The sequence below is a fragment of the Amblyraja radiata genome, chromosome 30 (assembly GCF_010909765.2).
Source record: "Amblyraja radiata isolate CabotCenter1 chromosome 30, sAmbRad1.1.pri, whole genome shotgun sequence".
Lineage (NCBI taxonomy): Eukaryota > Metazoa > Chordata > Chondrichthyes > Rajiformes > Rajidae > Amblyraja > Amblyraja radiata.
The window spans coordinates 16732986-16760754 of NC_045985.1; the positions used below are offsets into that span (position 1 = coordinate 16732986).

The 27769-nt window shown below is 44.4% G+C and overlaps 2 protein-coding genes across 2 annotated transcripts in view; one reads left to right on the top strand and one right to left on the bottom strand.

The window, feature by feature from the left end:
* Window positions 1–27769, bottom strand: part of LOC116989973 (stonustoxin subunit alpha-like) — a 224785-nt gene that overhangs the window by 86210 nt on the left and 110806 nt on the right. The window lies entirely within an intron of this gene.
* On the top strand, window positions 5443–19654 carry LOC116989976 (E3 ubiquitin-protein ligase TRIM69-like). Its single transcript, XM_033047530.1, has 3 exons — window positions 5443–5597; window positions 17566–17681; window positions 19085–19654. The coding sequence occupies exons 1-3, from the start codon at window positions 5443–5445 to the stop codon at window positions 19645–19647; spliced, it is 834 nt and encodes a 277-aa protein (XP_032903421.1). The 3' UTR covers window positions 19648–19654.

The following is a 27769-nucleotide window of genomic DNA, read 5'->3' on the forward strand; positions in this document are numbered from 1 at the left end:
CTATTGGAGTATATAATATTAAATAATCTTCTCAGATTAAAAAATGAATACCGTTTGGGGATAAACCCTGTTTGGTCAGGATGTATTAATTTACTGATCACTAAGCTCAATCTATTAGATAGAATCTTAGTTAATATTTTCTGATCAGTATTTAAGAGGGCTATAGCTCTGTATGAACCTGGGTCTTCAAGATCCTTGACCGTTTTTGGTATAAGTATGATTGTTGATTCATTTAGAGTTTCTGGGAGTTTCTGTTGAGTATATGCGTATTTGTACATTGTCTGTAGGCGTGGGGAAAGCAAATCATAAATTTTTTAATAAAATTCCGAATTTAGACCATCGGGTCCTGCCGACTTTCCGTTTTTTAAGGACTTTATTGATTCTTCAATGTCTTTTATCGTAATTTCAGCCCCTAGCAATTCTCTCTCTTTCTGATCTAGACCCGCAAACTTACAATTCTGTAAAATTTTTTCCATTCCCGTTGATTGTTCTGTTATTTTAGATGAATACAATTTTTGGTAGTTTTGTAGAAATCTATCATTAATATCTTTAGGCAGTGTTAATGTTTCTCCCTTATCTGTTCTAATTTTGTATATTGTTTTTTCCCCGTCCAATTTGCGAAGTTGACGCGCTAATAGTTTTTGTGGTTTGTCACCAAATTCAAAATTTAATTGTTTTGTATGTTGATAAAGTTTTATAACTTGGTCTGAATAAATCTTGTTTAATTTATATTTCAATACTGCAATTTTATTGTGTTTTATCGTGGATGGTGCTGCTGCATTTTCTGTGTCTAATTGCTTTATTTCCATTTCCAGTTTCTTTTGTTTGGCCCTATTCTCTTTATTAAAAAATGATTGGGAAGAAATTAATGCTCCTCGTACAAATGCTTTAAATGTTTCCCAAAGAAGCGAGGCAGAGATTTCAGGGCTATCGTTAGCCTCAAAAAACATTTTAATCTGTTTTACTAGATATTCATTACATGACTTATCTTTTAAGATTTGGGGATTAAATCTCCATTGTGACTGTGTCTTTGCCATTCCGTTTACTTTGATCATAAATGTTAATGGGGCATGGTCTGAGATTATGATGTTGTGATATTGTGAGTTATAGGTGAATGGGATAAGTTTTGAATCTACCAAAAAATAGTCTATCCTTGAGTAAGTTTTATGTACTGGTGAGTAAAATGAATATTCTCGGCCCGATGGATTTTCAATTCTCCAAACGTCCTTAATATTAGTGGTATTAATTTATGAATTTAAAAATTCACTTGATCGAGATTTTAGTTTTCTTTGAGTTGATGATCTGTCCAAACAAGCATCCAATGTACAATTTAAATCTCCACCAATTATTAAGTTTTGTTGTGTACCTTCCGGGATATTGTTAAGAATTCTCTTAAAAAACAGAGGGCTATCAAAATTTGGTCCATACACATTGAGGAGAGACCTTTTTTAAGTATAACTCCCCTATTATTATAATATATCTGCCTTCAATGTCTTCTATCGTTGATATATGTTTAAAGGGTATACCTTTACGAATTAATATTGCCACACCTCTTGATTTATGTGAGAATGAAGAATGGTACGCTTTAGCAATCCATTTTGCTTTCAGTCTATGTTGTGCTTCCTTTTTAAGATGTGTCTCCTGGAGAAATATTATATCTGTTTTCAATGATTTTAAATGTGCTAACACTTTGCCTCTCTTGATAGGTTCATTAATTCCCTTAACATTCCAACTACAGAATTTAATTCCCTCACCCCCAATTTTTATATTCATGTCTTGCATCTTGTGATTAAGTGGTAGAGCAGATGATTCAGCACACTCAACCCTACCTTATACTTGAACTTCAGGTAGATGAATTTTAGGTCACGTCTGTTTTCCATCCGAACGTATCTCCTTAAATAAAATATGCAATTCCATTCCATATACAAAATATAATGTGATATAAGATAAAAAAGGTGATAGCTAATAGGGTTAGTAAAGTGTGGAAAGTAAGAAAGAAAAGCAACTACAACTACAATTAGTGCAGTTAGTGATAGCCACCCTAATGTGGCTAAGCATCTATGGACTTCCGTAGCTTTTGGTTTATAAAAATACTAGCTCCGTGCTTTCCTTAAAAGGAAAGTTTCCAATTCGATGCATACAATTTGTGGGGGGGAAAAAAATATTGATTATATTCCATTAATGGTATAATTAGTAGTCTCAAATTGAGATATTAGTTTTGTATAATCTAAACATTTATCAAAGAATAATCAAAAACGAAAACATTAGGGCAAGGGCCATCAGACATTTCTCATTATAAAATACCTGAATCATACTTTACTTATATTTCATACTTTTAATTAATTCTTAAATAATCTAAATAATCTTGTTATCATTAGTTAGTGTTAGTTAATATTCTTGATTATTAATAGTTGTTAGAGGTTAGAGGTTAGTACTAGAATGTTAGTTTTATATATATCCGTTGTAGGAAATATACCCAATTCTTATTGCGAATTTTAGGCAACTCTTAAATATAATAGTTTAAAGTTTAGAGTTCCATATCTTCTCTGCGAGATAGCAGTGTCCGAGTAGGTGTTAAGAGTTGAATATTTTTCAATCTTCGATCTTGTCCTCGACGTTCTTGGCAAATTCAAATGCTTCCGTGTGCTTGATGAAGAAGTATTCCTTCTTCTCGTAACTGACTCTCAGTGTTGCGGGGTATAACAGTCCATATCTCAGATTCTTTATGTTCTTCAGTATTCTTCTTGTTTCTGTGAACAACGCTCTTTTCTTAGCAACTTCCACGGGGTAATCTCTGAATACGCTAATCTTGTCTCCTTCATATACAAGATTTCTGCTTTTACCAATTTTCCTCATCATGTCATCCAATACATAGCGCCACTTCCGGTGGCGCTATGGAGTAGGAGAGACTCGCGCCAACTAGCTCCGTGAAAAATCCGAAAAAACGGGAGGAAAAGACAGATCCTACCTGCAGAACCCGGGACCGATTGTTTTGAACTAAGCCCGTGACGTCATCAGGCGCGCGACACCGGCAGTATGTCGACTCAACATACTCCCCCCCACAAGGCAAAAAACGGCAAGACTAAAGAGGTAGGCCCAACTGAAGCCTCGGCCTCAGGTTTAACAGCATCCCGAGAAGACATCTCAAAGAAGAAGAAAAAGACTGAGATGGAAGAATTAAAAACGTTCCTTAAGGAGGAACTTAAAAATCTTAGACAGGACTTTAAAGAGGATCTAGCATCTTTTAAAAAAGAAATGAAAGACCAAATTAAAGAAGAAGTTACAGAGATGGTACACGAAGTCCTTGAAGACTGGAAATTAGATATGGAAAGAGATATGACCCAAAATGTTGAAGAAGTAAATGAAAAACTGAATAAGATGGAATCCAGATTTGATTCTAAACTTGAACCTATTCTCCTGACATTAGACCAACACTACAAGATTGTAAAAGAACTTGAGGAACTTGCTGAGACAAGCACCGCAACTACAAAACAACTCATCACTGAGAACCAACGCCTATCAAAATTATTGTATCAAATAACTGAAAAATGTACAGACTTGGAGGGACGACAGAGGCGTCAGAATTTAAGAATCGTGGGCATCCAGGAAGGCAGAGAGGGGACTCGTGACCCCCGTGAATTTGCTGCAGAAGTACTGAAAACAATTTTGAACCTGGATCAGGCGCCATTACTTGCCCGAGCGCACAGAGTGGGTCGCCCAAAGGTGGGCGACCGACCAAGAATAATGATAGTAAAGGTCCAATATGACCATGTATTGGATGCTTCTGGTATTTTGATGGTGCCCGACTGGCCTACACAGCCATAGTTCCCAGTACTACATGACATGGTGGTAGAATCACCTATGGTGTTTCCCAGTGATCCAGGACTATTAACTCACCCAGTATTAGGCATAAGCCACCCATGCCATGAAGACATTAAACTCCTGGGTTGCAGGTTCTGAACAGACCTTACCTGGACCTGGGATTGTCCGAACAAACCATCACCACCATGTCAGCATCCCTTCGAACATCCACCAAAAGGCAGTACTTAACCAACATCAAAAAATGGGAAAAGTACTGCCAGGAAACAGGGACAACATATGAAACAGCCACAGTAACCAACGTATTGGAGTTCCTAGCCTATCTACACCATCATGAAGGGATCAGCTACAGTGCCATCAACACAGCATGTAGTGCGCTTTCTGCTTACCTCAAACCAGCAGGACATCAGGCAATGGGATCCCATCCACTGGTGGTAAAACTTATGAGGGGCATTTATAATATTAAGCCCCCCAAGCCCAGGTATACCCATATTTGGGACATCAGTGTCGTCCTGACATACCTCAGGGAATGGCCACCAGCTAGATCCCTCAGCCTCGAGCAGTCAACACTGAAAATGCTCATGCTGATGGCACTCGTATCCGCTCAGAGGGTCCAGTCACTACACAAATTAAGACTGGACAACATGGTGACAGCCCCAGATCAGATCACATTCATTCTACAAGGTCTGGTGAAACAAAGCAGGCCAGGAACATCCAATCCACTAGTGGTATTCCGGGCCTACCCACCAGAGCCACGTTTGTGTGTGGTGACCCATCTACTACAGTATATAGACACAACCCACAACATCAGAGGGAGTGAACAAGCCTTATGGGTCAGCCACAAAAAACCTCATGGCCGGGTAACAAGCCAAACCATCTCAAGATGGCTAAAACAGGTACTGACAGCTGCCGGCATAGATATTAATATCTTTAAATCTCATTCCACTAGGGCAGCGTCCACATCAACGGCAGCAAGAATGGATGTACCTATTGACCTCATTCTGAATACAGCAGGATGGTCAAGGGAATCAACATTCAGAACGTTTTACAACAAGCCATTGATGAAACCTGATTTATTTGCAGCAAAGATATTAGAAGCTGCAAATATTTAATTTAAGCCCGCGGGAGCAATTTATTTTTGTTATTGTTAATAAATACCTTTTTGTTTCTTGAAAAACAGATTCATTGGTTAATTACGATAACACTTCCTCCCTCAAGAACTTCGGCAGTGAGTGAATAAAACTGTTACACGGTTTGAAATCACAGAGCTTTGAAATCTTCACGTAGTCACTCACGTGACTCCGAAGTAAAATAGTAAGATTAAACGAGAACTTACCAGTTTGAAGTTTGATCTGTATTTTATGAGGAGTTACGATGAGGGATTACGTGCCCTCCGCTCCCACCCTCATTATATGGATCAAACTGATAAATTGATGTCTCTTTTTCTTTACTATGTTTACTTCAAATACTTGTGTCTATCTGTGATTCCACACCGCTGCTTGGAAGTATGCCGCGCCTGCGCACTGAGCGGGTTCTTCACGTAATCCATTACCGGGCTCAGTATAAAGCCCCGGTCATACGCGCGGGCGGTGACTGACGACAGCGGGGTGGGGGCCCGGGGCAATGGATACTAGCTCCACGGAGCAACAGGTGGCGGCCTTCCTGCAGTCAAAGGGAATACACTTGGACTGCGATAACATCGAGGCTTGTCACCCCCTGCCCAGGAGAAAATCCAGCGATGATAAAAATAGCGATGACAAACCAGCCATCATAATAAGGTTTGTCAACAGGAAATATAAAGTTAGCCTACTAAAACAAGGAAGACATTTGAAGGGAACAAAAGTATACATGAATGAACACCTAACAAAACAAAATGCCGACATAGCCCAACAAGCACGATACCTTAAGAAACAGAAAAAAATACAAAATACCTGGACTGCAAACTGTAAAATCTTTATTAAATTAAATGGAACATCAGAGGAAGCCAAAGTGCTGGTCATTAGAGATATTGCAGACCTGGATAAATATCAATGATCATAAAACGGGATTGTGAGGTGAAATTTATTTACACACACAACTATGCCATACACTGAAGGAATGCAGTCATTTACATCTGGAAATGGCAGTCAAGTAATTAAAATAATAAGCGAAAAGAAACAACTGAAGATACAACCATTTGAATATACCGATCACAATTTACAGGATTTGGAATACGATATAGACCCGGACAATCATTTTTACTTTAATTCTAACGACAAAAATATCTGCTGCTACTACACAGATGATCAGTATAATCAGAGTATTAATGTAAAAGGCAAATTATCGATTATCCACTTTAATAGCAGGAGCCTCTATGCGAATTTCAATAGCATTAAAGAGTATTTACATAAATTTTTACAACCATTCAATGTTATCGCAATATCTGAAACATGGATTAATCAGGAAAAAGGAATTGATTTTGAGATGGACGGATATGATTTCAATTACATTAATAGAAAAAATAAGGGGGGAGGAGGGGTAGCACTATATGTGGATACAACTCTGAATTATAAGGTAGTAGATAATATGACAATTGTGGTTGACAATCTGCATGAATGTATAACTATAGAAATAATTAATGGTGGAAATAAAAATGTAATCATTAGTTGTATATATAGGGCACCGGGGTCAAGTATTGAAATCTTCAGGGGCTGGATGGAGAGTATGTTTTCAACAACAAGTAGTAAATCAGTGTTTTTATGTGGAGATTTCAATATTGACCTACTAAATCCTAATCAACACAACCGTACAGAAGATTTTATCAATACAATGTACAGTATGAGTCTATTTCCTAAAATCACTAGACCGAGTAGAATTACTTCCCATTGCGCTACACTCATTGACAATATATTTAATAATGATGTGGAAAATAAAATAGTAAGTGGATTATTAATTAATGATATGTGACCATCTGCCAGTTTTTATAGTTTATGATAATATCCACAGGAACAACAAACCAAACAAATTAATAGAATATAGACGAGTGAGATCGGAGGAAGCTATCAATGCACTAAAAAAGGATCTATTGGTACAAAACTGGGATATAATATACCAGAAAAGAGACATTGATAGTGCTTATGAAACATTTATTGCTATGTTTAAGTCATTATATGATAAAAATTGTCCAATTAAAGAATATAATAGAAAATCAAAATATACTAAATGTCCATGGATCACAAAGGGATTACAAAATGCTTGTAAAAAAAAATGCCCTATACAGAGATTTTATAAGAAAGAGAACTAAAGATACAGAAAATAAATATAAAAAGTATAAAAATAACTTAACTTACATCATAAGAAAAAGCAAGAAAGATTATTACAAGAAGAAATTAGATGATAACAAAGACAACATAAAAAGAATATGGAGCATACTTAATAGCATTATCAGAAATGGTCCGGGGAGAACAAATTACCCGAACTATTTTATTGATAAGGATAAGGAAAATTATAATATGGAAGATATAGCTAATAGCTTTAATAATTTTTTTGTAAATATTGGACCTGACCTGGCTAAACAAATGCCCTAAACAAATGCCCTATAATTTTGCTAGCCCGTGCTGTCTCCTCCCCTTCCTTAACCCTCTAGCTGTCTCCTCCCACCCTCCCATCCGCCCGCCCTCGGGCTCCTCCTCCTCCTCCCCTTTTCCTTCTTTCTTTCCCCACCCCCCATCAGTCTGAAGAAGGGTTTCGGCCCGAAACGTCGCCTATTTCCTTCGCTCCATAGATGCTGCTGCACCCGCTGAGTTTCCCCAGCAATTGTGTGTACCCTGGCTAAACAAATCCCTGATTCAGGGACATCTGGAGAAACTCCTGAGAATTTAGTGGAGAGAAATCCCTGCTCTATGTTTCTTACGGCAGTAGAAGAAAAAGAACTGTTGGATATTGTCAAAACATGTAAAAATAAAAAGTCTACCGATTTCAACGACATTGACATGTCGCTAGTTAAGATGGTCATTGAGGGGATCTCAAAACCTTTAACATTCATCTGTAATTTATCCTTCCAAACTTTTCCAATTCAAATGAAAATAGCAAAAATAATACCAATATACAAAACTGGGAACAAGCATCATTTTACAAACTATAGACCTGTTTCCTTACTCCCACAATTTTCCAAAATACTAGAAAAAATGTTTAATAATAGATTAGACAAATTTGTAGAAAAGAATAAATTAATCACAGAAAGTCAATATGGATTCAGAACAAATAGATCAACATCACTTGCAATACTAGAATTAACTGAAGACATCACAAACGCCATTGATAATAAATTATATTCAGCTGGGATATTCATTGACATAAAAAAAGCATTTGATACAATTAATCACGATATCTTATTAAAAAAATTGGAGAGGTATGGAATTAGAGGAATAGTACTGGACTGGATTAAAAGCTACTTAAGTAACAGGCAACAGTTTGTAAATCTGGGTAATCATAATTCTACATGCTTGGACATTGTGTGTGGTGTACCACAGGGGTCAGTACTGGGCCCAAAATTATTTATCATGTACATAAACGATATTTGTAATGTGTCCAATGTCTTGAGGCTGGTTTTGTTTGCAGATGATACAAATATTTTTTGTTCTGGGGAAAATTTTAAACAGCTATTGGATAAAATAATAAAAGAAATGGGTAAATTGAAAATATGGTTTGATAGGAATAAAATTTCATTAAATCTGAGTAAAACTAAAATAATGTTATTTGGTAATTGTAGAATAAATACACTAGTAAGTATAAAGATAAATGGGGTGGAAGTTGAAAGAGTGCATGAAAATGAATTTCTTGGGGTTATAATTGACGATAAAATAAGCTGGAAATCACATATTAAACATGTAAAATTAAAATTGTCAAAAAGTATCTCTGTATTATACAAAGCCAAGCAAGCTCTGGATTACAAATCACTCCGTATTCTTTATTGTTCATTAATTTTACCCTACTTAAATTATTGTGCAGAAGTCTGGGGTAATAACTATAAAAATTCGATACACTCATTAACCATGATGCAAAAAAGAGCAATTCGTATTATCCATAATGCTAAGTATCTGGGTCATACGAATCCATTATTTTTAGAGTCAAAATTATTAAAATTAGAAGATTTGGTTACATTCAAAACAGCTCAGATAATGTTTAGGGCCAAAAATAAAAATTTACCTGGAAACATTCAAAAATTATTTAACGAGCGTGTGGGGGGTTACAATTTAAGAGGAATATTTAACTTTAAGAAACAAAAGTCCGTACGACTAGAAAAACCTTTTGTATTTCGGTTTGTGGAGTAGGAGTGTGGAATAAATTGAACGGGGAATTGAAGCAATGCACAAACATGAATCATTTTAAAATGATATATAAAAAAATAATTTTCAAGGGGTACAGGGATGGAGGGGATGGTTGACAAGTGGGGGTTGATGTTTATCTATTGCTTTACTATTGTTTACTTATGTTTGGGTACTTCAGATATGAAGTTTGTATGTGCATAATAGTTGTATGTATATATATGTCTGTAGGTATTATGGGAAATTGCCTAGGGTAGTATTATTATTATTAATTAATTGATTTTTAAACATGGTAGAAGTGTTGGGGAAAAGGGGTGAGATTTAATAAGTTATTCTTCTCCTCACTCCTTTTCGAGCTTGTACAGACACATTGGAACTTTGCTTTTGTTCTTTTCATTGCTTTGTAAATATTGATTGTAATGTCCAATTGTTTGATAATTTCGATTTTGTTACTATTAATGTCTTTAATGTCTTTACTTGTTCGGAATAAATAAATAAATAAATAAATAAAATAAATAAATCCCTCATCGTAACTCCTCATAAAATACAGATCAAACTTCAAACTGGTAAGTTCTCGTTTAATCTTACTATTAACCTGCAAACTTTGTTCTCCGGGTGCTCCGGTTTCCTCCCACACTCCAAAGATGTGCAGGTTTGTAAGTTAACTAACTTCGGTAAAAATTGTAAATTGTCCCTAGTGTGCGTGTAGGTTAGTGCTAGTGTGTGGGTATTGCTGGTTGGTGGGGAGTCGATGGGCCAAAGGGCCTGTTTTCGCGCTGAGTCTCTAAACGAAACGAAACTAAACTAAAACTCTCATGTACGTTTTTCTTGTTGCCGGCTGGCATAAGCAGTTTATGATTTGTTTGTGGTGGAATCAGACTGCAAGTCCAGTACCTTGTTCAACTCCACCATTGGTTTCGAATGAACGAAGTTTGCAAGTTATGCAAAGATGCACATTTGTTTTGCTAGAAAATAACTAACTAAAAGTAACTAACTAACTAAACTAACTAAACCAAAACGATTTTTGGCAGAGCCTGAATTTTTCTTAGATCAGTTTGATATAGTTTGGAGAAAAAGGGCTGAAACAGGCCCTTCGGCCCACCGAGTCCGTGCCGACCAGCGATCTCCGCACATTAACACTATCCTACACACACCAGAGACAGCTTACAATTTTTTTTAACCGAAGCCAATGAACCTACAATCCTGCACATTTTTGGAGTGTGGGAGGAAACCGGAGCACCTGGAGAAAACCCATGTAGGTCACGGGGAGAACGTACAAACTCCACACAAACAGCACCTGCAGTCATGGTCGAACCCGGGTCTCTGGCGCAGTGAGGCAGCAACTCTACCGCTGTGCCAACGAGCTGCCCTTGTAAAATACAGAGCAATAATGACCAAGAATGCAGCTTGAAAGGGAAGAAATGTCAGTAAATTGATTTTGTTTTGAGTTGAGGTGAAGATGTTGTGGTGTGAATAATGCAAGGGATTAGGTAGAGAGTTTACACGTTATGTGGTTCAGTCTGCTTGTATGTGTTCCGAGTGATATATTCACCCCAAGTGTGGTTACAGAGACACAAAGAGTTGATAAAGATCATCGTGCTGGTTGTTTCAGACAAAGTGCAGCAAACAACACTGAGCAGGAAGGAACAGCAGAATCTGGTTTACATCAAAGATGGACACAAAATGCTGGAGTAACTCAGTGGGACAGGCAGCATCTCTGGACAGAAGGAATCTTATCCAGGGTTGCTGAGTTACTGCAATATTTTGTGTCTATCTTTGAGCTTAACATCAAACTAAGGCTTAGAAAGTAAGATAGTAGTTTAGTTTAGAGATAAAGCATGGATAGAAAACATAAAAAATAGATGCAGGAGGAGGCCATTCGGCCCTTCGAGCCAGCACGGATACAGCGCCAGAGACCCGGGTTCGATCCTGACTATGGGTGCTGTCTGTACGGAGTTTGCACGTTCTCCCTGTGACCACGTGGGATTTCTCCGGGTGCTCCGGTTTCCTCCCGCACTCCAAAGGCGTGCAGGTTTGTAGGTTAATTGGCTTGGTAGAAATTGTAAATTGTCCCTAGTGTGTGTGGGGTAGTGTTAGTGTGCGGGGATCGCTGGTCGGCGCGGACTCGATGGGCCGAAGGGCCTGTTTCTGCTCTGTGTCTCTAAACTAAACTAAATTAAACTAAACTAAACTGAACTGAACTATCCACAGAAACATTTCGAAGATTTCGACGCCCTATATGGCAGATGAGGATATTAATCATTGTATAAAATGAGGAACTGATTAGAAATCCCACTGAATAAACACAATGAGGTGAACAGAAATGTTGCTCAACCCAAAGTCAGCGACCCAGGTTCTGAGAAATTGAAAGGAAGGTTCTTGTAAATCACGTGACCTGAAGTCTGACTGGGTAACTTTGCCCGCACGTTATACACTGGTCAACATGAGGAGTACCTTCAGCAACAGACTGGTCCCACCAAGATGCAGCACAGAACGCCACAGGAGATCCTACTTCCCTGTGGCTATCAAACTGTACAACTCTTCCCCCTTCTGTTGTGGGGTAGACTGAGACTGACTCCCCTGCTCCTCCCCCCAATCTTTGCACATCCACAATCCTTTCCACTCACGACTATAGCTTCATGTTTCATGTATCTTGAATCATGTATGTTTAACTTCAACTTCATAATCCATGTATCATGTATGTTGTGGTTTGTGACTATTAGCAGACCAATTTCCCAGCTTGGATAAATAAGGTTCTAGTGTATGGTATCATATAAGTCACAAGTCAAGTCAAGTCACATTTATTTATATAGCACATTTAAAAATCAACTCTCGTTGGCCAAAGTGCTTTACATATAAAGTAGGTGCGGTACATCTTTTGGGCAGATTATGCCGAGATTACTTTGTCGTTTAGTCTCTGACAGAATATCAAATATTTTGAATAAAGGAAAAGTAAAATTTAACTTTGTAAATCATCTAAAGTGTTTGTGACAAATCTGTGCAAGATATACATGTCGTGAAATTAAAGTGACGAGTTGACAGTCCAGGATTGTAGGTGTGCAAAGATTGGGTGGGGGGGGGGGGGGTTTGGGCGAGGGAGGGGAGTCAAACGGGCCCCAGTGGCGAGTGGAGTGCCGCAAGGCTCGGTGCTGGGGCCGCAACTATTTACAATTTATATTAATGATTTGTATGATGGAATTAAAAGTAACACTAGCAAATTTGCAGATGACACAAAGTAGTGTGAACTACAAAGAGGATGCTAGGAGGTTGCAGGGTGACTTGGACAGGTTGAGTGAGTGGGCAGATGCATGGCAGATGCAGTACAATGTAGATAAATGTGAGGTTATCCACTTTGGTGGCAAGAACAAGAAGGCAGATTATTATCTCAATGGTGTCAGATTAGGAAAAAGGGAAGTGCAGCGAGACCTGGGTGTCCTTGTACATCAGTCACTGAAAGTAAACATGCAGGTACAGCAGGCAGTGAAGAAAGCTCATGGTATGTTCGCCTTCATAATGAGAGGATTTGAATATAGGAATAAAGAGGTTCTGCAGTTGTACAGGGCCCTGGTGAGACCACACCTGGAGCATTGTGTTCAGTTTTTGTCTCCTAATTTGAGGAAGGACATCCTTGCTATTGAGGCAGTGCAGCGTAGTTTCACGAAGTTAATCCCCGGGATGGCGGGACTGTCATATGAGGAAAGATTGGAAAGACTGGACTTGTTTTCACTCGAATTTAGAAGGATGAGATGGGATCTTATAGGAACATATAAAATTATAAAGGTTTTGGACAGGCTAGATGCAGGAAGAATGTTCCCAATGTTGTGGGAGTCCAGAACCAGGGGCCACAGTCTAAGAATAAAGGGGAGGCCATTTAAAACTGAGAAAAAAACTTTTTCACCCAGAGAGTTGTGAATTTGTGGAATTCTCTGCCACAGAGGGCAGTGGAAGCCAATTCACTGGATGCATTTAAAAGAGAGTTAGATAGAGGCTGGCGGTATCAAGGGATATGGGGAGAAGGCAGGCACGGGTTACTGATTGTGAATGATTAGCCATGATCACAATGAATGGGCCGAATAGCTTCCTCTTGCACCTATTATGCTGTTTCTATGTTTCTCTGTTTCTACAACAGAAGGGGGAGGAATTGTACAGTTTGATAGCCACAGGGAAGAAGGATCTCCTGTGGCGTTCTGTGCTGCATCTTGGTGGAACCAGTCAGTTGCTCCTCAGGTTGACCAGGGTGTAACATGTTGTCAAAGTTACACGTCACACAATAGGTGCAGGAAGAGGCCATTCGGCCCTTCGAGCCAGCACCGCCATTCACTGTGATCATGACCGATCATCCCCAATCAGTAACCCGTGCCTGCCTTCTCCCCATATCCCTTGACTCCACTAGCCCCTAGAGCTCTATTTAACTCTCTCTTAAATCCATCCAGTGATTTGGCCTCCACTGCCCCCTGTGGCAGGGAATTCCACACATTCACAACTCTCTGGGTGAAAATTTTTTTTCTCACCTCAGTCTTAAATGGCCTTCCCTTTATTCTAAGACTGCGGCCCCTGGTTCTGGACTCGCCCAACATTGAGAACATTTTTCCTGCATCTAGCTTGTCCAGTCCTTTTATACATTCTCTGCAAAAATATTTTAAGAGATAAAAACATAGTGTGTTTAGTTTAGAGATACAGTGTGGAAACAGGGCCTTCGACACACCTAGTCCGTGCCGACCAGCGATCCCCGCACACTAACACTATCCCACACACACTAGGGACAATTTACATGGGCTCCAGGGGACTTTCCAACGCATGTACACCTCGATTTGTTGTCTTTTGGTGTTCATCACAAATAATTCACATCCTGCAGAGGCTTGAACACTGCAGCTCACTGTAGTGAGGGTAGCAGAGTTAGATTCTTATCAGTGCTACTTTTGAAAGATATTTCAAGACTTCAGTTTGTCTTTGAGGTGGTTTCACAAGAAGAAGAACTCAGTAACTCTTGCCCAGGGAAGGGTGGTGCAGGAAGATGTGAGAACGTACAGTACTGAACCAAACCCAAATCGCAAGAACGAGTGATCTGATCCGTCAACGGGGAGAACGTGCAAACTCCGTACAGACAGCGCCCGTGGTCAGGATCGAACCGGGGGTCTCTGGCGCTGTGAGGCAGCAACTCGAACGCTGCACCACCGTGCAGCCCACCATTCTGCGGGGCATTTCCACAGTTTTGTCGGCCTCCATCTCCTGTCTTGTGTTGTTAACCGTGACCCAATTAATCCACAACCTGCAGAGACTCGAACATTACTCAGACTGACACTGCGATTCACAGATAGATTCTTATCAATGTCCCCATTTTGTAAGATATTGCCGACCGAGACTTCATGTTCTCATCCAGTGGAAGGGCGGTCACGGTGGCGCAGTGGTAGAGTTGCTGCCTTACAGCGAATGCAGCGCCGGAGACCCGGGTTCGATCCTGACTACGGGTGCTGTCTGTACGGAGTTTGCACGTTCTCCCCGTGACCTGCGAGGGGTTTTCTCCGAGATCTTCGGTTTCCTCCCACACTCCAAAGATGTACTGGTTTGTAGGTTAATTGGCTTGATAAATGGAAACATTAGAAACATAGAAACATAGAAATTAGGTGCAGGAGTAGGCCATTCGGCCCTTCGAGCCTGCACTGCCATTCAATATGATCATGGCTGATCATCCAACTCAGTATCCCGTACCTGCCTTCTCTCCATACCCTCTGATCCCCTTAGCCACAAGGGCCACATCTAACTCCCTCTTAAATATAGCCAATGAACTGGCCTTGACTACCCTCTGTGGCAGAGAGTTCCAGAGATTCACCACTCTCTGTGTGAAAAAAGTTCTTCTCATCTCGGTTTTAAAGGATTTCCCCCTTATCCTTAAGCTGTGACCCCTTGTCCTGGACTTCCCCAACATCGGGAGCAATCTTCCTGCATCTAGCCTGTCCAACCCCTTAAGAATTTTATAAGTTTCTATAAGATCCCCTCTCAATCTCCTAAATTCTAGAGAGTATAAACCAAGTCTATCCAGTCTTTCTTCATAAGACAGTCCTGACATCCCAGGAATCAGTCTGGTGAACCTTCTCTGTACTCCCTCTATGGCAATAATGTCCTTCCTCAGATTTGGAGACCAAAACTGTACGCAATACTCCAGGTGTGGTCTCACCAAGACCCTGTACAACTGCAGTAGAACCTCCCTGCTCCTATACTCAAATCCTTTTGCTATGAAAGCTAACATACCATTCGCTTTCTTCACTGCCTGCTGCACCTGCATGCCCACTTTCAATGACTGGTGTACCATGACACCCAGGTCTCGCTGCATCTCCCCTTTTCCTAGTCGGCCACCATTTAGATAATAGTTTGCTTTCCTGTTTTTGCCACCAAAATGGATAACCTCACATTTATCCACATTATACTGCATCTGCCAAACATTTGCCCACTCACCCAGCCTATCCAAGTCACCTTGCAGTCTCCTAGCATCCTCCTCACAGCTAACACTGCCCCCCAGCTTAGTGTCATCCGCAAACTTGGAGATATTGCCTTCAATTCCCTCATCCAGATCATTAATATATATTGTAAATAGCTGGGGTCCCAGCACTGAGCCTTGCGGTACCCCACTAGTCACTGCCTGCCATTGTGAAAATGACCCGTTTACTCCTACTCTTTGCTTCCTGTTTGCCAGACAGTTCTCTATCCACATCAATACTGAACCCCCAATGCCGTGTGCTTTAAGTTTGTATACTAATCTCTTATGTGGGACCTTGTCGAAAGCCTTCTGGAAGTCCAGATACACCACATCCACTGGTTCTCCCCTATCCACGCTACTAGTTACATCCTCGAAAAATTCTATAAGATTCGTCAGACATGATTTACCTTTTGTAAATCCATGCTGACTTTGTCCAATGATTTCACCACTTTCCAAATGTGCTGCTATCCCATCTTTAATAACTGACTCTAGCAGTTTCCCCACTACCGATGTTAGACTAACTGGTCTGTAATTCCCCGTTTTCTCTCTCCCTCCCTTCTTAAAATGTGGGGTTACGTTTGCTACCCGCCAATCCTCAGGAACTACTCCAGAATCTAAAGAGTTTTGAAAGATTATTACTAATGCATCCACTATTTCTGGAGCTACTTCCTTAAGTACTCTGGGATGCAGCCGATCTGGCCCTGGGGATTTATCGGCCTTTAATCCATTCAATTTACCCAACACCACTTCCCGGCTAACCTGGATTTCACTCAATTCCTCCAACTCCTTTGACCCGCGGTCCCCTGCTATTTCCGGCAGATTATTTATGTCTTCCTTAGTGAAGACGGAACCAAAGTAGTTATTCAATTGGACCGCCATATCCTTGTTCCCCATGATCAACTCACCTGTTTCTGACTGCAAGGGACCTACATTTGTTTTAACTAATCTCTTTCTTTTCACATATCTATAAAAACGTTTGCAGTCAGTTTTTATGTTCCCTGCCAGTTTTCATTCATAATCTATTTTTCCTTTCCTAATTTAGCCCTTTGTCCTCCTCTGCTGGTCTCTGAATTTCTCCCAGTCCTCCGGTATGCTGCTTTTTCTGGCTAATTTGTACGCATCATCCTTCGCTTTGATACTATCCCTGATTTCCCTTGTTATCCACGGATGTACTACCTTCCCTGATTTATTCTTTTGCCAAACTGGGATGAACAATTTTTGTAGTTCATCCATGCAGTCTTTAAATGTCTTCCATTGCATATCCACCGTCAACCCTTTTAGAATTAATTGCCAGTCAATCTTGGATAGATTTCTATTGCCAGTCAATCTACTGCGGTTGTACAGGGTCTTGGTGAGACCACACCTGGAGTATTGCGTACAGTTTTGGTCTCCAAATCTGAGGAAGAACATTATTGCCATGGAGGGAGTGCAGAGAAGGTTCGCCGGACTGATTCCTGGGATGTTAGGACTGTCTTGTGGAGGAGGACTGGATGGACTTGGTTTGTGCTCTCTAGAATTTGGGAGATTGAGAGGGGATCTTGTGGAAACTTGCAAAGTTCTTGGGGGGTTGGACAGGCTAGGTGCAGGAGGATTGTTCCCGATGTTGGGGGGGTCCGGGACAAGGGGTCACAGCTTAAGGATAAGGGGGAAATCCTTTAAAACCGAGATGAGAAAAACTTTTTTCACACAGAGAGTGGTGAATCTCTGGAACTCTCTGCCACGGAGGGTGGTTGGGGCCAGTTCATTGGCTATATTTGAGAGGGAGTAGGATGTGGCCCTTGTGGCTGGGGGGATCGGGGGGTGTGGAGAGAGGGCAGGTACGGGATACTGAGTTGGATGATTAGCCATGATCATATTGAATGGCGGTGCAGGCTCGAAGGGCCGAATGGCCTACTCCTGCACCTAATTTCTATGTTTCTATGTCTATGTTTCTAAGTCTTGACTCTGACACTTTGGTCCTCACAGGTCTGGTCACCTTTTACGGAAACCCAAGGAACTGCCTCTGGATCTAAGTCAAGGTGGATTCAATGTTCCTCTGCAGTACGCTGTTTGGAAACGGATGTTTAAACACATCAAACCAGGTGATGTTCCTTTGGGTAAAAACTGGAGCAACTCGGCGGGTCAGGTAGCATCTCTGGAAAGAAGGGATGGGTGACGTTTCATGTGGAGATCCTTCTTCAGACTGAGAGGGGAAAGGGAAACGAGGGATATAGTTGATGTAGAGAGAAGATAGACACAAAATGCTGGAGTAACTCAGCGGGACAGCCAGCACCTCTGGAGAGAAGGAATGGGTGATCCATCAGACAGGGTCAAAGGAAAGGGAGATGAGAGATACAGATGGTGATAGAAAATAACAGAAAATAGGTGCAGGAGTAGGCCATTCGACCCTTCGAGCCTGCATATAGAGAGATATCGAGCAAATGAATGAAAGATGTGCAAACATGAAACTATGATGAAGGAAACAGGCCATTGCTAGCTGTGGGCTAGGTGAGAATGAGTTACAGACAGAGCTGAGACTATCCCAGGGTTTAAGAAACATTTGGACAGGTACATGGATAGGACAGGTTAGTAGGAATATGGGCCAAACGCGGGCAGGTGGGACTAGTGTCGCTGGGACATGTTGGCCGGTGTGGGCAAGTTGGTCTGAAACGGTATCACTCTATGACTAATACTCTAAACAGGACTGCAGTGACAAGCCAAGTATCTGCCTGCTCCTGTCCCAGGGAACTCATAACCAAATACCAGGGATGTAATGCTGAGGCTCTACAAGGCGCTGGTCAGACCGTATTTAGAGTATTGTGAGCAATTTTTGGTTCCCATATCTGAGGAAGGATGTGCTGGTGCTGGAGAGCGTCCAGAGGAGGTTTACGAGATCGATCCCTGGAATGATTTGGTTGGCATGTGATGAGAGTTTGACAGCAGAAATTCCTCCTCATCTCCTTCCGAAAAGAAGGTCCTTTAATTCTGAGGCTGTGACCTCTGGTCCTAGACTCTCCCACCAGTGGAAACATCCTCTCCACATCCACTCTATCCAGACCTTTCACTATTCTGTACGTTTCAATGAGGTCCCCCGTCAAACGCTCATCATAGGTTAACCCACTCATTCCCGGGTAGGTTCTCATAAACCTCCTCTGGACCCTCTCCAGAAACAGGACATCCTTCCTCAGATATGGGGCCCAAAATTGCTCACTATACTCTAAATACGGTCTGACCAGCATCTTGTAAAACCTCAGCATTCCATCCCTGATATTTGGATATGAGTTCCTTGGACAGGAGCAGGCAGATACTTGGCTTGTCAGGACAATCCTGTTTAGAGTTATAGTCATAGAGTGATACCGTTTCAGCCCAACTTGCCAACAACGGCCAACATGTCCCAGCGACACTTGTCCCACCTGCCCGCGTTTGGCCCATATTCCTCCAAACCTGTCCTATCCCCCCCCACTGCCCACACCGATCCCTGACGCCATGTCTTTCCCGTTTTCAGTTCCCACCCTCCTGACTCTGGACCCGAAGACGGCCAACTCTCACCTCATCCTGTCCCGGGACGGCACGGAGGTGCGTGTGGCGGACAAGCAGGATGACATCCCGGACAACCCGGAGAGGTTCAGCCGCTGGCTGAGCGTGCTGGGCTCGGAGGGCTTCACGGGGGGCAAGCATTGCTGGGAGGTGGAGGTGATGGAGAGCACCGTGTGGCAGGTTGGGGTGGCCAAGGCCTCCGTGCCAAGGAAGAGAGGCTTCGCCCCGTTCCACTGGCAGGAGAGCCGCAAGTTCTTCACGCCTGAACCTCAGGCTGGTGTCTGGGCACTGGCCCTACAGGATGGGGATTACACTGCCCTGACCTCACCCCCCATCGAGCTGAGGCTGAAGGGAAGGCTGAGGAAGCTGGGCGTCTACCTGGACTATACTGCGGGACAGGTATCCTTCTACAATGCTGACGATGTCTCCCATCTCTACACCTTCACCGACAAGTTCATCGAGGAGATCTTTCCCTATTTCTATATCGCCCACAAGGGGGACTCGCTGAGACTCACAACTCTGGGCATCTGAAGAACATCTCCCCTGATGGTGACCCCTTCCTTGTACCTCACCTCGCACCCAGGCCCGTACATCCCACCCTGTCCGTCTGTCGAGGTGAAGGCGATATTGTTACTCTGAATAAAACATGAGTCATGTGAAAGATGTTCTTTGTTTTTGATCTGTGGAGAGAATCAGAATAATCTGTTTAATCTTACCCACTGCCTCGAGGATATAAAGAACTTCCTCCAACTAAACGAGAGTAAGTCTGAGGTCATCCTTCTCGGCCCCTCGGACTCAATCAAAATGATAGCAGGCAGCCTTGGAAGCCTTACCCCACTACTCAAACCTCACGTCAAAAACCTTGGCGTGATATTTGACTCAGCACTGAAATTTGACAAACAAGTCAATGCCGTGGTAAAAGTTAGCTTCTTTCAGCTTCGGACGATAGCTAAAATAAAACAATTCCTCCACTTTGATGACCTGGAAAAGACCATCCACACATTCATCTCCTCCCGCCTAGATTACTGCAACTCTCTTTACACTGGCATCAGCCAATCTTCCCTGTCCCGCCTGCAACTGGTCCCAAACGCCGCAGTGTGCGAGACTCCTGACGGGCACCCGAAAAAGGGACCACATCACCCCGATCCTGGCCTCTCTCCACTGGCTCCCTGTGCGGTTCCGTATAAACTTCAAGATCCTCCTCCATGTCTACAAAGCCCTCAATGGGCTTGTCCCCACCTACATAAAAAGTCTTCTCACCCACCACTCCACCTCCAGGCCCCTCAGATCGGCCGACTTGGGGTTGCTGAATATCCCGCGGTCTAGGCATAAGCTCAGGGGCGACCGTGCCTTTGCGGTTGCAGCCCCTAGACTGTGGAACAGCATCCCCCTTCCCATCAGAACTGCCTCCTCCATCGACTCCTTTAAGTCAACACTAAAGACTTATCTATACTCCCAAGCCTTTCCTGACGTCCTCTGAGTGAGGGCTACATTCAATTCAATTCAATTCAATTGTCATTGCACAGATACAAGTATGGGTACAACGAAATGCAGTTTAGCGTCAGTCCGTAGTAATAGTGCAATATAGAAATAAAAATACAGAATAATCAAACAATGTGGATGGAGAGACTGGAGAAATCTATCAGCGGGACTCCGAGTTCAGCAATGTGATGGTATTATTGTAGAAGCTGTTCCTCATCCTACTAGTACGAGACCTGAGGCTCCTGTACCGCCTCCCCGATGGGAGGAGGGCAAACAGTCCATGGTTGGGGTGGGAGGGGTCTTTGATGGTCTCAGACACCGTGTGCGGTGGAGGGCATCCATGGCAGGGAGCGGGGCACCGATGATGTACTGCACGGTTTTCACCACCCGTTGTAGTGCCTTCCTGTACGCAACAGTGCAGCTGCTGTACCATACCGTGAAGCAGGTGGTCAGGATGCTTTCGATGGTACAGCGGTAGAAGTTGGTCAGGATCTGGGGGGACAGGTGAGCTTTCTTGAGCCTCCTCAGGAAGTAAAGGCGCTGCTGCGCCTTTTTGATCAGCTTGGAGGTGTTGAGGGGCCAGGACAGATCCTCCGAGATATGTACCCCGAGGAATTTGTAGTTGGAGACGCGCTCCACCTCAGTCCCGTTTATATGGATGGGGGTATGTCTGCCTCCTCTGATCTTCCTGAAGTCAACAATAATTTCCTTCGTCTTCTTGGAGTTGAGGACAAGGTTATTGTTGGTACACCAGGTTGTCAGGTGCTGGACCTCCTCTCTATAGGCTGACTCATCGTTATCACTGATCAGACCTACCACCGTGGTGTCGTCGGCAAATTTAATGATGGCGTTGGATCCATTCTTAGGGATGCAGTCGTGGGTGAAGAGGGAGTAGAGGATGGGGCTGAGCACACAGCCCTGTGGCACGCCGGTGTTCAGTGTTATAGTGGAGGAGGTGAGGTTATTGACCCTAACAGACTGTGGCCTGTTGGTGAGGAAATCCAGTGTCCAATTGCAGAGGGAGGTGGAGATGCCAAGTCCGCTGAGTTTGGTGATCAAGCTGGCGGGGATGACAGTGTTAAAGGCAGAGCTGAAATCAATGAACAGCATCCTGATGTAGGTGTTATTGCTGTCCAGGTGGGTCAGGGCAGAGTGTAGAGCCGCCGATATGGCGTCCTCTGTAGTAGACCTGTAGGTCCGGTAGGCAAACTGATGGGGGTCCAGTGTGGGGGGGAGGCTGGCTTTGAGGTGAGTCAAGATTAGCCGCTCAAAGCACTTTGCAATGACAGGGGTGAGTGCCACTGGGCGGAAGTCGTTGAGACTCCCTGTAGCTGACTGTTTGGGCACTGGCACAATGGTTGATGTCTTGAGGCATGTAGGGACGACACCCTGGGCCAGTGACAGATTGAAAATGTCAGTGAAGACCAGGGATAGTTGTCCAACACATGCCCTGAGCACCCGCCCGGGGATGCCAGCTTTGTGCTCATTCACCTTGCTCAGTGCATCTTGTACAGCAGAGGTGGAGAGACTGAGGGGTTGTTCATTCGGGGGTGGAGCTACTTTGATGGCAGGAGTTTTGTTGTCCCGGTCAAAGCGAGCATAGAAATGGTTTAGCTCGTCAGGAAGGGAGGCGTTGTCTGGGGGGGGGGGGTGTTAACTTTATGGTAATAGGCAATGTATATGTATATATGTGTGTAGTTTGTTTTCTTGTGCTATTCTTATAACAAATGTAAAGCACTTTGGCCAACGAGAGTTGTTTTTTAAATGTGCTATAGAAATAAATGTGACTTGACTTGACTTGAATATGGTGGAGCAGCGGTAGAGTTGCTGCCTCACAGCGCCAGAGGCACGGGTTCGATCCTGACCACAGGTGCTGTCTGTACGGAGTTTGCACGTTCTCCTGTGACCCGCGTGGGTTTTCTCCGGGTGCTCCGGTTTCCTCCCACACTCCAAGGACGTGCAGGTTTGTAGATTAATTGGCTTGGTTTGATTGTAAATTGTCCCTAGTGTGTGTAGGGGAATCGCTGGTCAGTGCAGACTCGATGGGCCAAAGGGCCTGTTTCCACGCTGTATCTCTAAACTAAACTAAAGTTCTCTCACTCATGGAACTCACTCAGCCGCAACCCTGTCAGTCCACTTAGAATATCACATGTTTAATTAATGTCAAACTTTTCTTTTAGAGGTACAGTGCGGAAATGAGGCCTTTCGGCCCACTAGTCCGTGCCGACCCACGACCCCTGCACACTAACATAGAAACATAGAAATTAGGTGCAGGAGTAGGCCATTCGGCCCTTCGAGCCTGCACCGCCATTCAATATGATCATGGCTGATCATCCAACTCAGTATCCCATCCCTGCCTTCTCTCCATACCCCCTAATCCCTTTAGCCACAAGGACCACATCTAACTCCCTCTTAAATATAGCCAATGAACTGTGGCCTCGACTACCCTCTGTGGCAGGGAGTTCCAGAGATTCACCACTCTCTGTGTGAAAAAAGTTATTCTCATCTCGGTTTTAAAGGATTTCCCCCTTATCCTTAAACTGTGACCCCTTGTTCTGGACTTCCCCAACATCGGGAACAATCTTCCTGCATCTAGCCTGTCCAACCCCTTAAGAATTTTGTAAGTTTCTATAAGATCCCCCCTCAATCTTCTAAATTCTAGCAAGTACAAACCGAGTCTATCCAGTCTTTCTTCATAAGACAGTCCAGACATCCCAGGAATCAGTCTGATGAACCTTCTCTGCACTCCCTCTAATCCCTCTAAACACTATCCTACCCACACTAGGGACAATTTGGGAGTGGGAGGAAACCGCAGCTCTGTACAGACAGCACCCGTGGTCAGGATGGAACCCGGGTATCTGGCGCTGTGAGGCAGCAACTCTACCGCTGAGCCACCGATCCACTCACTTGTGGTGAACTGGAGTCACTTTAAGTCACCGCACCTTCCAGTGGAGGCCACTGGGGGGCGAGGCCGGGTAACAGGGACCAAAAAGACACAAGGATTCTGGAGTAACTCAGCGGGTGCAGCAGCATCTATGGAGCGAAGGAAATAGGCGACGTTTCGGCCCGAAATGTCGCCTATTTCCTTCGCTCCATAGATGCTGCTGCACCCGCTGAGTTTCTCCAGCATTTTTGTGTACCTTCGATCTTCCAGCATCTGCAGTTCCAGCTTGAACACAGGATTCTGGAGTAACTCAGCGGGTCATGCAGGGCCAGATTTAGATAAAGAGAGGCCCTAAGCTATTTCACTTGTTAGCCCCTCCCCTCCCAATCCCCCACCCCCACGACTAGAGGACCATTACCTCCCGACAGTCACAGTGTGACACTTTTAGTTCCTACTGTATGTTGTCATTAAACAGTTGTTTTTTTAAACATACTTGCAAGTTGGTTTTAAAATCCATATTGGATTCACCGCGGAGCGGGCGATGCGTTACCTGGATCGCCGTTTGATGCTGGAGTGTTGAGCCTGTGGCAGGGATGGGGGTTGGGGCCGGAAGAAGGCAGATGAGTGGACTGAGGCCGAGGCGATGTCTGGTGGAGGGGTGGTGGGTGGTCAGGGGGGAGGAGGGTATGAGGATTGTAGTGAGGGTGGGGAAGAGCTGGGGTCACGTGGTTTGAGGGGGATAGGGAAGACCCACTGAGATTACCAGGGTTAGGGGGCCTAGCACCAAGACCCAGCGCAGTCAAACCCAGGGGAGTGGGAATCTGCAGCGTGGAGTCTTCAGGCCCGGTGCTGAGTCCAGGCTGCAGGTAAGGCGACGGCTGCAGGCTGATGGAGGGCGGTGGAGAGGCCAGGGTCAGCGGGCAAAGAGTAGGAGGTCCCGGTGGGCGGATGGTCAGTGAGGCAGCAAGGTGAGTAGGCCCCCCTAGATCTCGAGGCCCTAAGCTAAAGCTTGTCTAGCTTGTACATAAATCCGGCCCCGGGGTCAGGCAGCATCCGTGGAGAACATGGATAGATTTGAGGAATAGATTGGGTACAAGCACAGAGTCTCTTGCCCAGACTAGGGGAATTGAGAACGAGAGGGCATAGGTTTAAGGTGGGGGGGAGGGGGGGGGGGGGGGTGGAAGATTTCATAGGAACCCGAAGGGCAAATTTTCTCACACTGGGTGGTGGGTGTATGGAACGAGCTGCCGGAGGAGGTAGTTGAAGCTGGGACTGTGTCAACGTTTATGACTCTGACATTTCGGGTCGAGACCCTTCTTCAGACTGGACGGACCAAGTGGTGGTGATTGGCCCAAAAGTGAACACCAGCACCTTGACAGGACCTTCAGCAGATATATTGTGTTCTGGAGAGCACTGTTATAGCTTGCTGTTAAATGTGACTACCCACATACCTGTGGCCTTCTTGCGACACGGTTCCAGCCAAACCAAGCTTTTCTAGGTCTTTTTGTAGCCTAGTTTCACCAGGTTAATTCCTGGGATGGCGAGACTGACATATGATGAAAGAATGGATCGACTGGGCTTGCATTCACTGGAATTTAGAAGCATGAGAGGGGATCTTATAGAGACATATAAAATTCTTAAGGGATTGGACAGGCTAGATGCAGGAAAAATGTTCCTGATGTTGGGGGATTCAAGAACCAGGGGCCACACAGTTTAAGAATAAGGGGTCGGCCATTTTGGACTGAGATGAGGAAAAACCTTTTCACCCAGAGAGTTGTGAATCTGTTGAATTCTCTGCCCCAGAAGGCAGTGGAGGCTTTGAATGTTTTCAAGGGAGAGTTAGATGCTGCTGAGACCCCCGTGGCCTCAGCTACTGAGGCCCCACCATTGCCGAGGCTCCTGCCACCGCCGAGGCCCCAACCCGTGGAGGGAGAGGGGAGAGAGTGGGGAGGGAGAGTGGGAGGGGGAGGGGGAGAGAGAAGGGGAAGAGTGGGTAGGGAGGGAGGGGATGGGGGAGTGGTGGAAGAGGGACAGAGGGGTAGGGGAAGGGGTGGGGGGAGAGAGGGGTGGGGGAGGGAGAGGGGTGGGATAAGTGGGAGAGAAGTGGGTAGGGAGGGGTAGGGGGAGCGGTGGAAGAAGGACAGAGGGGTAGGGGGAAGGGGGCGGAGGGAGAGAGGGAAGGGGGTGGGGTATTGAAGGAAGGGAGGTGGGGGAGAGAGGGATGGGGGTGGGAGGAGGAGAGAGGGGAGGGGGAGAGAGGTGTGGGGGAGGAGAGGGGAGGGGGAGAGGGGTATGGGGGAGGGGGGAGATGGGATACCACCATGAGGTACCACCAGTTTAAATTCCATTTGGAATATTTTGGAGGACCAAGAAACAGTGCCGAGGCTCCCATCGCCGCTGCTGCTGAGGCTCCTGTGTCCCAGGCAGGCCTCGCCGCTCGGCAGCACCGCAGACCCCTGGGCGGACTGTGGGGCGACTGGCCGACCGGGGGGCATTCTGGTCAGCAGTGCGGTTGTTCGACCTGGTAGACTCCAGCCGTGCTCACGGCTCCTCGAGACACCATATGTGTTCGGAGTGAGATTTACACCCCAAGTGTGGTTACAGAGAGACAGTTGATAAAGATCATTGTACTGGTTGTTTCAGACAAAGTGCAGCAAACAACACTGAGCTTAACATGTGCAGGAAGGAACAGCAGATGCTGGTTTACATCCAAGATAGACACAAAATGCTGGAGTAACTCAGCGGGACAGACAGCATCTCTGGACAGAAGGAAACTTATCCAGGGATGCTGAGTTACTGCAGCATTTTGTGCCTATCTTTGAGCTTAACATCACATCTAAGGCTTAGAAAACAAGATAGTAGTTCAGTTTAGAGATAAAGGCCCCAACCCGTGCTGAGGCTCCTGTGTCCCAGGCAGGCCTCTCCGCTCGGCAGCACCACAGTCCCCTGGGCGGACTGTGGGGCGACTCTGGCCTACCGGGGGCATTACGGTCAGCGGCGTGGTTGTTCGATCTGGTACACTCCAGCCATGCTGGAGTAACTCAGCGGGACAGGCAGCATCTCTGGATAGAAGGAAACTTATCCAGGGATGCTGAGTTACTGCACATATTTTGTGTCTATCTTTGAGCTTAACATCACATCTAAGGCTTAGAAAACAAGATAGTAGTTTAGTTTAGAGATAAAGCATGGATAGAAAATATAGAAAATAGGTGCAGGAGGAGGCCATTCGGCCCTTCGAGCCAGCACCGATACAGTGCCAGAGACCCGGGTTCGATCCTGACTATGGGTGCTGTCTGTACGGAGTTTGCACGTTCTCCCTGTGACCACGTGGGTTTTCTCCGGGTGCTCCAGTTTCCTCCCGCACTCCAAAGGCGTGCAGGTTTGTAGGTTAATTGGCTTGGTAGAAATTGTAAATTGTCCCTAGTGTGTGTGGGGTAGTGTTAGTGTGCGGGGATCGCTGGTCGGCGCGGACTCGATGGGCCGAAGGGCCTGTTTCTGCTCTGTGTCTCTAAACTAAACTAAATTAAACTAAACTAAACTGAACTGAACTATCCACAGAAACATTTCGAAGATTTCGACGCCCTATATGGCAGATGAGGATATTAATCATTGTATAAATTGAGGAACTGATTAGAAATCCCACTGAATAAACACAATGAGGTGAACAGAAATGTTGCTCAACCCAAAGTCAGCGACCCAGGTTATGAGAAATTGAAAGGAAGGTTCTTGTAAATCACGTGACCTGAAGTCTGACTGGGTAACTTTGCCCGCACGTTACACCCTGGTCAACATGAGGAGCACCTTCAGCAACAGACTGGTCCCACCAAGATGCTGCACAGAACGCCACAGGAGATCCTTCTTCCCTGTGGCTATCAAACTGTACAACTCCTCCCCCTTCTGTCGTGGGGTAGACTGAGACTGACTCACCTCCCCCCCCCCCCCCCTCCCCCTCCCCCCACCCCAAATCTTTGCACATCCACAATTCCTCCCACACTCAAATGCTGTGCAGGTTTGTAGCTTAATTGGCATCAGTAAAATGGTAATTTGTCCCTAGTGAGCGATGGATAATGTTAGTGTACGGGGGTCGCTGGTCGGCACGGACTCGGTGGGCCGAGGGGCCTGTTTCCGCGCTGTATCTCGAAACTAAACCAAAAAAACTAAACTAAACTAAAGAGAATAAAAGTAACACAATCCAAGGTGCCGGATGATTGAATGAAACAGAAATTCAACAATGGTGGAGACAAGAAACTACAGATGCTGGCTTACAAAACAAAAACACAAAGCGCT